The following is a 13,715-nucleotide window of genomic DNA, read 5'->3' on the forward strand; positions in this document are numbered from 1 at the left end:
AAGAGCTTTTGAGCAGAAGAAAAATGCTTGATGCGCCTAAATGTGTGTAAACGTGTCTAAACGCACATAAATGCTAGGGGAGTTTAGAACTTGAGTGTTCATTTATTCCAATAATAAATTAATATTCCATTAATTCTTTAAAGCGTGACACACCTAAACATGTGCAAAACACGACTTTGGGTGCATTTTTTAAGCAGCTTCTCTCCTGCCATGCGAAAAGGCGTCCAGAGGAGCTGAGCAGATGCTCAGTTTGCATGAGGCCTTATGGCCACTAGATGGAGCCGATGATCATAGAAATAAAAATACAAAATTGGGTGGGGGACCCATGGAACACAGCCCCCTTTGGAGGGGTGGGGAGACTCCTGTTTCACCTCCCCATATCCCTCTTATGTGTAAGTCACCCTGTGCCTGTTAGGGGTACAGGGTGATCTGTTCTGCTATTGAGGTGGGGTGGAGGGGGTGTTCATTGTTCACTGCCATGCGGTTGCATTCCATTGTTCTGTTGTGCGTCTTGCTCGGGAGCAAACTTTTATGAAATATATGTGTTTGTACTGGCTTGGGGGTGTTTCCGGAAGCCCTCCCCCCTGATGGGACAGCCTGCCGATGTGTTTCCTGTTACTGGGTGTATTTCCCCGCCCTGTGTATATATCTTCTGTCTGTGTTAAAATAAAGCAGTCTATTTCCTGTCTTAATACAAGTCTGGTGCTGTTTAATCTTGTATGGTCAGCGGTGGTATCCGTGGATCTGTGTTCGGACAGGGAAGCGGGGGTCTAACAGAAATACCCGAGTGCAGGCGGGGTCCGGTTCCATTACAATTGCATTTTGCACATATTAGAAATATTACAGGGAGTATTTGGGATTGGTATGCGATGATGAGACATGCGCACAGTAGATTGTTATATGAACAGACCCCATTGTGTGTTCTCTCATCCACATCCTAGGATGGGCATTAAACATTATTTATTACATATGTGAATTTCCTGGTACTCTTAGAGGTGTCCCTGTTCTTTTATTACTGGTATGAACAAAGACTTTTTCCACCCTGACAATGAAGAATGCTCATCTATTAACTTTATTCAATACAACAAAATATTGTCAGGGGAAAAATTACCCATAACGTGTCCTTTTCTCATTATTGTTGGTCTCCATCTTCCATTTCACAAAATATGTAACTACACATGTAGGGCAGGGCTGGGGGTCTGGTATTCAAGGGAAAAAAACAATCATCACAGCTACAAGAACAGCACCGAAAACAGAAATAAGATTGAATCCCTGAAAGACAAAAAAAAAAAAAAATTACAATCGGGATCAATGAGAAATGTATCTTGACATTCCAGCAGCTGAGGGCTGGACAGACCCACTTCCTGGGACCTACCACACTATGGAAGACCAAAATGGGAGCTCACAGATAGGAAAATGATGAGCTAGCTCTACAAAACTTTTCGCACCTGCGGTTAGAAATCATGGGGCCCCATACAGCTAACCTGACAGGCCCCCCACCCCCCCCCCAAAAAAAAAATACCAGTTTACTATGTTTCAGTTATGAATGAACACAGTTAGTCATTGGTACTGATCACTCATTGTGTTCATTCAGGAAAGGATGGAGCTGGTAAATACAGTGACATATTTACCAGACCCTTCCCCCACCATCCATCCTGAAGAATCCTATTGTGCAGTTGCTGGTGGGAAGGATAGGAGGGAAGCTGGCAGCACTGGGGGGCTGGGGATTGGGCAGCAGGTGGAAAAATATGGTGCACAAGGAGGGTGATGGGCATGACAGCAGCAAATACTGGAACCGATCCCCTGTATGGCTCTCTCTGCAGTAACTGAAAGCCAGTGGGAGGGCGAGGAAAAGAAGCCTGCTTTCAGCTGCTGCAGAAAGAGCCATACAGGTGATTGGTTTCAGTAATTGCCCCCCCATGCTGCGCTGATCACCCTTCCTGCCGGCATCCAAATTTACCTAGTTGCCTGGGTCCCCCTCCTGGCCTGGGCCCCATTACAGGAGGACTGGTGGTACCCCCTTATCCATGGCACTGCTTTCCACCATCACCATCTGGATCCAGTGGCAGAGGCACAAAGGAGGGATGAGAGATTGCAATTAGGTGTGATGATAATTATTGATATGTGGCGCCAACACCACAGGGGCAGCTTGGTAATTTGGGTTCTCTGTTCAGTGTCTTGGAACCAAAAACAACCTCAGCCCCTCTGACACACCTGGTTGAATGAAAATGGCTGCAAGCACTTATAAGAACACAAGAATATATATCTTTAACTCAGCTGTGACTACCATGAAATAGACACAAGACCATTTAGTGGTAAATGAACGCAATGTATTGGTACGGGTTAGAATAAATGGTGGTTGGAGCATAAAACGAACACATAGAAGACAGGTTCAAGCACAATCAGCTAGACAGAATAATCACTATGCCAAGGTAACACTAAACTAGGATTAACTCAGGAATCAGCAATGTCAGCAATAAACCATGTATATAAGCATTAACTGCAATGTGCATAAAGATACTACAACTAGTCTACAGCACACTCTAGGACAGTGGTTCTTAACCTTGTTGGAGGTACTGAACCCCACCAGTTTCATATGCGCATTCACTGAACCCTTCTTAATTGGAAAAATAAAAAATGATTTTTAAAATTCAAAACATAGGTATATATTTATACATAGGTGCACAAAATGAACAAAACCGTTAAGAACAAAGAACAAAACCATTAAAACATGATTTTCACACAAAAACAAAAACATAATAATGAATATTTACTGCACGAATCATATGAGTCGGGTGTGGGTCTTCACCTCTGCCGAACCCGCGAGACTGACTCACTGAACCCCTGGGGTTCGATCGAACCCAGGTTAAGAACCACTGTTTTATAGTAATTCATCCCCCATAGTAATTCATCCCCCATATAGTAATTCATCCCCCATAGTAATACATCCCCCATATAGTAATTCATCCCCCATATAGTAATGCATCCCCCATATAGTAATTCATCCCCCATATAGTAATTCATCCCCCATATAGTAATTCATCCCCCATAGTAATTCATCCCCCATAGTAATACATCCCCCATATAGTAATTCATCTCCCATATAGTAATTCATCCCCCATATAGTAACTCATCCCCCATAGTAATACATCCCCCATATAGTAATTCATCCCCCATAGTAATTCATCCCCCATAGTAATTCATCCCCCATATAGTAATTCATCCCCCATATAGTAATTCATCCCCCATATAGTAATTCATCCCCCATATAGTAACTCATCCCCCATATAGTAATTCATCCCCCATATAGTAATTCATCCCCCATATAGTAATTCATCCCCCATAGTAATTCATCCCCCATATAGTAATTCATCCCCCATATAGTAATTCATCCCCCATATAGTAATCCATCCCCCATATAGTAATTCATCCCCCATATTAATTCATCCCTTATATAGTAGTAGTAAGTAAGTAGCAAGTAGTAAGCCAAGTCCCCCCTGTGTCAATTCACTTACCTTTGCTCCGTGCGGTCCTCTCGCCGTGTTCCCGCGCCGTTCCGGTCTTCAGGGCAGACTGTGAGAGGAGCCTAGCTCCTCTCACGTTTGTCACGCTGCCCCGCCTACACACATCCTGACAGCCAATCACTGGCTATCAGGATGTGAGTGGCAGCGAGACTGGCCAATCATTGCATTTGAGCGCGCTGCCCTGGCTGTTTTTTTTTTTTGGATCACGCTGCAGAGTCCCTGCCGCCCGAGAGGAGGGAGGGGAGCGGGCGCCCGGCACACAAGAGCCGCATTAAAGCGTGTAAAGAGCCGCGGCTTGCCGACCACTGGGCTAAGCGATGTTGCGTGACCACCTGCAGCCAATGATGGACAAGCGGGGCATGTCATCACGAATCATATGAGTCGGGTGTGGGTCTTCACCTCCGCCGAACCCGTGAGACTGACTCACCGAACCCCTGGGGTTCGATCGAACCCAAGTTAAGAACCACTGCTCTAGGAGAATGGCCAGGATATGTCTAGGATATGGGGCAATGCCCCCTGAGAGGTATCTCTTAGCATAGGCAATAGGTAGAGTTCTCTGTGTAGCAGCTGTAAAAGTGACAGTCTTAAGTCCTAACTCTGCAGCCGACTAGGGTTGGGGCCCAGTTATAGTGTACATGAGTACAGTCCCAGTAAAGCCTGCAGGCAGCAAATAGGGCTACTAGATTGCTGTATGGTCTGTTCCTAAAGAACACAGCCTCTTTCTCTAGCAGTAGATAGTAAATCCCCACGGCAGCAGCTCACCAGTCCCAGTGATATTGCCGATCACCATCAAGTCACACACAGAGATTAGTCCACTCTTTGCTCTCAGCACTCTGGATCCTGCCCAGGTTGCTGATACACAGCAATGATGGTACACACTGGACAGAGATGTGCACTCTGTGGTCTCCCTCACAGGAAGAGGAAGGCGTGTCCTGTACAGCCCGAGCAAATGCAGCTCTTTATCCTCCTCCTGGCAATCTCTCTGTGTGGGAAATGTAATTCAAAAGCTCTTAATTACAGTAGAGTCTCTCTTCCCTCTACTACAGTTGGCACAGAGCAGTGCTGCCCGACAGTCTATTGAACTCTTCCTGCTCAGCAGCTCCATCCTCTGGCTAAAATAGATATTAAACAGTTCAGCACCAGAGAGCAGCAGCTACAGAGGGCAGCTGCAGCCAGTGTTTCTCTCACTCTCTATTCTTAGCCAAGCATCTGGCTTCAAATATGTGAAAAGTAATTAAGTAAATAACTATGCTGCCTTCAGCTGTATACTTATATAATTGAGTGTTTTCTGGAGTGTTTCTGTGCTGTTCTATGTCTGTTCCATGCAGTCTATGCCCCCTCCCCCTGCCTCTGCTGAGCCATGGAGTTGTTGATGAGGGGTACAGACATGTTTCTGTTTTGCAACCCTATTTGATGAGCCCATTGCAATTTTACTTTATACAATACTATTTTTTATGTGTTGGTTGAACTAGATGGACTAAATTGTCTTTTTTCAACCTGACTAACTATGTAACCACAAAATACTAAGAATGACAACAACATTAACATAGACAGGTCACCCTGCTGTCTGAGAGCTGCCCTGGCGTTGTCTATCTCAGTATGTACAGAACAAAAACGGGTGAGGTTCTGGAACAACTTTTGCAGAATTTCTGGGGATCCCAGTTGAATTTTCTGTGAACACCTCTTGTAGCCTTAAACAGCAAAACTGATGAAAATGCGTCTATGCTGATTCCTTGCAGAGTCGTGTTCTTGGTGTGCAGAATACATGAAGGGCAATAAGAGAATTTGGATTCTTACCGTAGATTGTTCCGGTGTTGATCCTCGTGATTGGATAGCCGATCTTTGGTAGGACTCTGCATTTCCTGCTGCTATGAGCTGTATTAGAGAAATAGTGGTGAGAGTCATTGTCTGTGCATGCACAGTTGAGGGTCAGACCTGATGACACCACACACTGGTTTAATTGCTGGCAGTGAGTGCCAGGTTGGAGCAGCATAAGCAGAAAACAGGTTTCCTGTCTCTTGCTTTGGCTGAGGAGCTGGAGGACACATGCTTGGGCGAGATCCTGGTGCAATGGTAGGCTTACTGCCTCGGTGATGATGGTTCAGGTCATCTGACATGGCTTTTGATTGTGTTTGGGGGGGGGGGGGGGGGTTCCTCTCTTTTGCCCTTCCACTATTTTCCCTGTGGCTTTATTGGTGGGTCTATAACCCCCTTTCTCCCCCTTTCATTTGACAGATGCTGTCAGAGTTACAGAATTGGAGGTTCATACACCTGTGTTCCTAAAAGGAATTTAACCCTTTATGGCCTCTCCTCACCTTGCACTTTGGACGTTTGTTTGTTCACTGAATCCTGTACCCTCTGTGGTCTTATTTATGTGTTCACTATATGCTTCAAATGGAAATCCTGGTTGGTAGGTACGTTTTGTGCGGTTCACTAGCAGTGGCCTTTAGGTATACTACTAGATTTTGTTTGTTTTCGTGTTTCCTCATAATTACCACCATTTGAGATCTCCTGGCTATTACTGCTCCCATGTCTGCCCCAGAGAGGGTTTGGCCCCTGGAGTCTATGTCCCTGTCTTGGTTGGGCCGCAATACTCCTGGGTAAGTCTGAGGTCCTTGTTGGGAGGTCCGGGCTTATTATTGCTCAAGTGCCTATGCTGTACATTATTACAGTTTTTGTTTATTATCAGTATGTTGCCTTATTTTGTTGTAGGTGACTTTTGCTCTTGTGTCTCCTGAAGAAGCAGTGCAAAGCTGGAAATCATGTAGAGAGGTTCGGCTACATCTATGTTCCCTTGCATGGTGATCATCAAGGCTATTCATGTATGCAATTCACAATATTCTCATCACGCAGTATGGGAACTACGCTTCATCTTATTGGCAGTTCTATCTTTGGATTAGGTTTTATGTAATATCGATTTGTGTCCTTTGGGTCTATTTAATATGGTTGTTTACAATAAAAAGATTGTATATTTTTAAAAATGTATTTGTCTGATGTCCTTGGGGGTACTGGGAAAATCCATATTTCTCAAAGATCCCATTTCATAGGCGGATACAGAAGAATTTGGATTCTTACTGTAGGGTGATGTATTGATTGAAATCCTCTTAATTGGGTACCTGGTCCTCGGTCTGGCTCTACATTTCCTGCTGCTTTGGGCTGTGTTAGGGAAGCAGTGGTGATAGCTATTGGTCAAATGAGCCAAGAACAAGATGGACATGTGGCCTTGTATGAAGGGAAAATTCACTTTTATAATCATTTCCACATCTAACACATCTACTAATTTCTGTATATTTAACCCCTTTTATCAGGCTGCTCTATCCATCCAGCCCACCTGCCCCACTTTCATCTATTTCCTCTAGTTGTGGTGATGACCTGGACTTACAAGCCACTCCATGTATAGCAGATGTCCATCACATACTGTCTGGACTATGGAAAATGTCCCAAATGTAGTGTTACCCTCTTGAGGGACACTGGATTTGATTGGGTCCCTCCTAAGTTCTGCACGACCAGGCAACACGCATTTTCCACCAGTCAGTAAAAAACAGTAGTTGAGCTCATTTTTGTTGTTTTTATTAAGGGTGAACAACTTAGATGGGGGTCGAGAGGTATATGGGATGCCAAAGGAACTCTACAAATTCAGGACAACTTCTAGCAACATGGTACAAAAATGGGGACCAAAAATCAGCAACTGTCAAGGAGCACTGATGACCCCTTGGTGTACCTCCTCAGACCCTAGATGAATCCCTCCTCTTCACCCGGTTGCCCTGAGGGTATCCCTGGGAAAAGTATTCCAAGATCTCCAGTTAAGCAGTCCTGATCTCCAGTTAAGCAGTCCTGGATGAAAACTATTTGGGTATTACACCTGTTTGTCCTCTCCCTTTATCTGGCCCAGGGGGTGTAGAAGTACTCACACTGTCCTGTCCTGTTAGCTTAATGGGTTGCAGATTTTTTCAGGCCTTACGGGGATGGAGCCAAAGCTCTGACTCATTTTGTTGGAAGATGTGAGTAGATTTTAATTTGAGAGAGTGAGCTCAGCTAACAATAGTTTGTTTTTGTTTTTCAAAAAGGAGCTAAGGAGATCCTGGTAGCTACACTCACCAGCCACTTTATTAGGTACAATTGCCTGGTAACACAAATTACTAAATCAGCCAATCACCTGGCAGCAACTCAATGCATTTAGACATCTAGACGTGGTGAAGATGACTTGCCGAAGTTCAAACCAAGCATCAGAATGGGGAACAAAGGGGATTTAGGGGACTCTGAATTTGGCATGGTTGTTAGTGCCATATGACTTGTCTGAGTATTTCAAAAACTGCTGATCTCCTGGGATTTTCACGCTCAACCATCTCTAGCATTTACAGAGAATGGTCCGAAAAAGAAAAAATATCCAGTGACCGGTAGTTGTGTGGAGGAAAATGCCTTGTTGAGGTCAGAAGTCAGAGGGGTAATGCCATCCCTTTATGACAAAAGCGTACCCATCTTCCGATGGCTACTTCCAGCAGGATACTGCTTATAATAAGTCCAACACCTTGCTGAATCTATGTCACGAAGAATGAAGGCAGTTCTGAAGGCAAAAGGGGGTCAAACCCGGTACTAGCAAGGTGGCCGGTGAGCGTATGTGAAAAGGAAATGGGGGCTCCAACTGCTGGCTGGATATGAAAATACAAAACATTCACACGCATCATTTTATATCTGCCTGGAGAATTTTAAATGAATGGTACTTACTTGTCTAGCCGTCCTGCCATTTCCTAGGCGTCTGTGCCATCTGTAATTGTGGTCTGTAGATACAGAGGAGATACGGATGTAAGAATCTTCTGATAACATTCAGGGTTTTCACAACAAATCTCATCCCACAAAAAGACCAACTAAATGTATGTTACCCCAAATATTTTTTTCTATGTGTGTGTTTACATATAAAAGTTATAGTCTCTCATTTTCATTCACTGCATCTATCTGAAGTACCTGGTTGATCCTCTAAACCAGTGGTCTCCAAACTGGTGCCCTTGGGCCGGATGTGGCCCTTAGCTTGCCTTTTTCCTGGCCCTTGGGGCATCATTTCTCACACAGACACTAGTGATGGGGCACCATCAGGGGCAGACTGACAACTCATGGGGCCCCCAGGCAATAGGGGATCATGGGGCCCCTGTGTCCTTGCCCACACTCAAAAAAGCCTATTAAAAAAAAAAAAAAAAAAAAAAAAAAAAAACACAAGGGCATTTCTAGGGGCCCCCTACTGTCCCTGGGTGCTCGGGCACTGCCCGAGTGCTCGAATGGTCAGTCCGTCCCTGGGCACCATTACTCCAACAGGTCCCAGAAGAGTGCCGGATATATAAGAATGCGCAGCACAACTCGCGCATGGGCAGTGAGCACCCGGCTGTGAAGCCGTAAGCTGTCACGTCCCAGTGCCCACAGTTGTGATGTCGGCGCCGAGGAGAGAAGAGGCAGAGAAGGGACAGCGTGGGTGAGCACATCCCTGGTCTCTGGGACAGGTAAGTGTGCCTTTATTAAAAGTCAGGAGAGACAGTTCTTGTAGCTGCTGACATTTAATGAACACAAAACTGACTGGAACTCCACTGTAAGTCCTCATGCACACGGGACGTTTTTACAGCGGCTGTTTTTGGCTTTTGACTTTTTTTCTACAGCCAGTAAACCCCCCAGCATGTTATCCTTTGTGTCCTTGCACACAGACTGGAATCAACGGTTTTTTGGCTGGGACATCTTTTGGCTGGAAAAAAAAAACACCCCCAGGACTAGTGGGTTTCTAGGAGTTTTTTAGCTGTAAAAAAAAAAAACACTCTAATGCTGAAAAACACAGCAAAACACATTAAACCAGCATTTTTGGACATTTTGTAACTGTAAAAAAATGGGGGGGGGGGGGGGGGGTAAAAAAAAAAAAAAAAAAAAAAAACACCCAATAAATGCTAAAAAGCGCAAAAACGTGGAAAAAACACAGCTAGACGCCAATACAAGAACGCAAAAAAACCTCACATTTTTAATGTGACATTACACAGCTAACGTTACCATTGTTATTAAAATGTCCCGTGTGCACGGAGCCTAAGAAGGATTGGAGAATATAGACCAATACCTACAAGTGGTTTCTACCCCCTAAAGGGTACAAAACATTGAATGAGCTAAAAAATATGCAATTAAAATGATAAATATTAGTTGCTGCAGACATAGCTTTGTACACAAACATAGCACATAGTGATGGGATGGAGACGGTCCGGTACCATTTGAATAGGGCTGCAAGTATAAATAAATACTGTATAATAAGTATCCCTTTGGTAAAAAAAAAAATCATTTTGAAAGAGGTAGAATCTGACACATCTCAAAAATGTTTGATTAACCCCTCGCCCTCCAGAAGATTTCCCCCCCTTCCTGACCAGGCCATTTTCTGCGTTACGGCGCTGCGTTACTTTAACGGACAATTGCACAATCATGCAATGCTGCACCCAAAATTGAATTTACATCTTTTTTTTCCCCACAAATAGAGCTTTCTTTTGATGGCATTTGATTGCCTGTGTAGTTTTTATTTTTTTACTATAAACAAAAAAAGACCGACAAATTTGAAAAAACCCAATATTTTTGACTTTTTGCTATAAATACAGCTTTATTTATGTGGTATTGAGTTTTGTTTTGGGCTATAAAAAAAAAAAAAAAAAAAAGCCTGATAGTCTTGAGAAAAAAAAAAAAATATTTTTGACTTTTTGCCAATATATGTCCAGAAAAAAAAAAAATAAAATAAATAAATTAAGGCCAAAATGTATTCTGCTACATGTCTTTGCTAAAAAAAAAAATCCCAATACAAGTAAATTAATTGGTTTGCATGAAAGTTATAGCATCTACAAATAGGAGGTATAAATACTGTTTTTTTGGGGGTTTTTTTACTAGTAATGGTGGTGATCAGCGACTTATAGTGGGACTGCGGGAGGCATTCTGACATGAATGAGAACTGACCAACTGCCACCAATACAGTGATCAGTGCTAATAAAAAGCACTGACACTGTACTAATGGCACTGTGCATGAAGGGGTAATATGTGGGGCGATCAAAGTGTTAACTGTGTGCTGTTTTACGGTGTGTGCTCTGCGTTTGTGCTTTACTTTAAAATCACACTGCTTTGTATGGGTGTCCTATGCAGAGCCATGCAAAGCAGTGTGCAGGAGCTGACATGGAGGAGAACTGTTTTGTTTCCGAACAGTTCTCCCCCCCCCCCCACTCAGAGATCCTCGTCAATCACCGTCCGGGACCCGGTGAGTGACAGCCACGGCCGGCGACGCAGGTGCCCTACCTAGAAATGCAAAAATCACATATACAGTATTTCACAGAAGTGATTTCACACCTCACATTTTTGTAAATATTTGATTCGATCTTTTCATATGACAACACTGAAGAAATTTCAATTTGCTACAATGTGACGTAGTCAGTGTACAGCTTGTATAACATGTAAATTTGCTGTCCCCTCAAAATAACAACACACTCAGCCATTAATGTCTAAACAGCTGGCAGCACAAGTGAGTCCACCCCTAAGTGACAATGTCCAAATTGGGCCCAAAGTGTCAATGTTTTGTGTGGCCGCCATTATTTTCCAGCACTGACAGGGCACAGTTGCCGCCCTCTAGCAGTATTTCTGTTATGTGGCGGAGCTGAACTGGTTAACTAACAATTCTATTTACAATGGAATGGTGTTGCAATGGGAGAAAATTTTGCTCCCAGCTTCACCAACTTGTTTGTGGCCAGATGGGAGGATGAAGTAATTGTTTACAGAAATTGGCCAGAACTATTTTTCAATTGTTGGTATATCGATGATATTTGGTTAATTTGGAAGGGTAACGAATTCCCGTTGAGATTGATTTAAATATCTCATTGTCATACACTTGTAGGGATAAGGCAAACTTTCTAGATTTTATTCTATTTGTGAAGGATAATATGATGCATACCAAATCCTATTTCAAATCTACTGACTGGAATAGCTTCATCCCAAGAGACAGTTGTCACCACCCTAAATGGTTGGACAACTTACCAATGGGTCAATTCATGCGTACAAATTATTTGCAAATACTGGGCATTTTGAAATACTATCCTGTTTTAAAGAACCGTCTGTCTGCTAGTCTTGAAATAATGTTTTGGAGAGTACCAAAATTTGAGAGATAAGTTTGCCCCAAATGTTAATCCCCCAAAGAAAAGTAGCGCTATTTTCTCATCTAAGAGGCTTTGATTCATGTAATCAATGTGTACAGTTAAAGGTAAAAGATGGATAAAAAGTGACAAATTCTGTTCTGCAACCACAAGGAAGGAATATGAGATTTCTTCTATTTATTTTGTGCAATATGTGATATTTGGTGAATTTACTACAATGCCCCTGCGGGAAACAATATATCTGAAGAACAACACATGAATTAAAGTGGTTGCAAAGGCTCAAGGTTTTTTTTACCGTCATGCATTCTATGTATGAAGGTGAAAAACCTGTGTGCAGCAGCCCTCCTAATATTCACCTAAGCCCCCTCTCGATCCAGCAATGTGCACTGGAGTCTTGGTTATCCTGGGACTCCCTCTTCTCAATGACTGAGACATAAGTGGGAGACATTAGCTCCCACTGCTGTCAATTACAGTCAGTGAGCCAATGATAAGAGCGAGGGGGCTGAGCTGTGGCTCCATGTGTGACTGGACAGACAGCAGTGGGTACACCATAGCATGCTGCTTGTTGTGGGGGCACCCGACAGGAGGCTGGGGCCAGGAGAGCCTGCAGGGGACCCGAGAAGAGGAGGATCCAGGCTGCTCTGTGTGAAATAATCCTTTAGAATCATTTCAAAAGGATAGACTGACGGAAAACATATATAATATTAAACAAGGATATAAAGATCACTGTCTGTCTATTGGCCCATTTTAGAAAGTACCATGAGAGAGACCACAGGGGTTAGAGTTGGCTATGAATGACAGCTGGAAGGTGTGCAAAACAGGACATGTAAAATATCCAAAATGAAGACACGTTGGATATATGAGACGCAAACAACTGCACCCGCTGTTCTCAATGTGGATCTGGGCATCAAGTGATTTATAGATACCAAATAATTTACCCCATATACATTTTAGTATTTTAATTTCATTTTTAGTTGTATTTTTTATCTAATATTTTGTTTTTAATTCTTTATAGTTTTAGCCTTTTTTATTATAATATTAATTTGTTTATTTTTCTGTTGGTGATATTGTATTTATACTAACCTTTTTTATTCTTATTCATGTCTGCTCTCTCCAATTCAATTGAGCCTGATTAGAATTTCAGTATTTTGTGCATCTGTTAGAGCTCCTGGATATGGCTGAAGTATAAGTAGAGTTATAATGGCCAATGTGGGGTCATTTTGGGCTAACATATGACATGGTTGATTGTATTAGAGCTGATCTATTAGAATATGGCCACTGCCTTGAGAACATGATGGCTATATATTTATTTCTGGTGATTATTTTTACATTTGTATTTATGTTGCTGGCCACACTCCTATTGAGCTTATTCGATAAGTTGTTATCTATCCGTCCATCTATCTAAACCCCAATTATTTTGTAATAGAAGGGTTTTTTTGTAATATACTGAGCATCTATTAATGCCCTCTAGTCTGGCCACGTAATACATATAACAAAAATGGCCGACATATTTTTTGCCTACAACATTATGGCTGACTGTAATGGATAGTTTTGGCCCACTTGAATATGGCGACGGCTTTGAGAATAGGATGGATATATTTCAACCAATAGCATGGGACATTGCATACCATTCAAAAGGAGATGTAACACTTCAGCACCTTTTGACCCCTGGGGACATGCATTAGCACGAAACGTATAGGGTGGAGCCTTTGCGTGCATGTTTGTTTATGTATAGCCATTTTATAGGCGACAGTTGTTTTCAGAGATAGAGGTAATGATATAGATTTTACTTTTGATGAATAAATGACTACACTATGTTGAGCTTTTTCGAGCTCCGCTTTGTGGGCACTCTCTCTATACAGCCATGGTGCTCAATTTTCTGCCTTGGATGGTGGAGTTTGATGTAGCTGGTTGCGGCCTTAAAGGAACCAAAATCTGTGGAAGCAGGGGAGTCTAAATGGGCAGTGTGATTGAGTGCTGTTTGCTGCACGAATATTGTGCAGCCATACCTTCTGGTGAGTGTGGAATGGTGGTGATGGTTCCTGGTGGTGCA

General features: G+C 42.9%; 1 protein-coding gene across 1 annotated transcript in view; it reads right to left on the reverse strand.

Annotated features, from left to right (window-relative positions):
• Positions 1-1,054: 1,054 nt before the first annotated feature.
• Positions 1,055-13,715, reverse strand: part of LOC149433090 (caspase-7-like) — a 38,815-nt gene continuing 26,154 nt past the window's right edge. The window contains exons 6-8 of the mRNA XM_089664668.1: positions 8,250-8,302; positions 5,322-5,399; positions 1,055-1,272 (exon numbers count right to left, since the gene is read on the reverse strand). Coding sequence (XP_089520794.1) covers positions 1,207-1,272; positions 5,322-5,399; positions 8,250-8,302 — 197 coding nt within the window. The 3' untranslated portion in view covers positions 1,055-1,206. The remainder of the gene's footprint in view (positions 1,273-5,321; positions 5,400-8,249; positions 8,303-13,715) is intronic.

This window comes from Staurois parvus, unplaced genomic scaffold (assembly GCF_062004578.1).
Source record: "Staurois parvus isolate SC_StPar_1 unplaced genomic scaffold, SC_StPar_1.0 ptg001980l, whole genome shotgun sequence".
NCBI lineage: Eukaryota > Metazoa > Chordata > Amphibia > Anura > Ranidae > Staurois > Staurois parvus.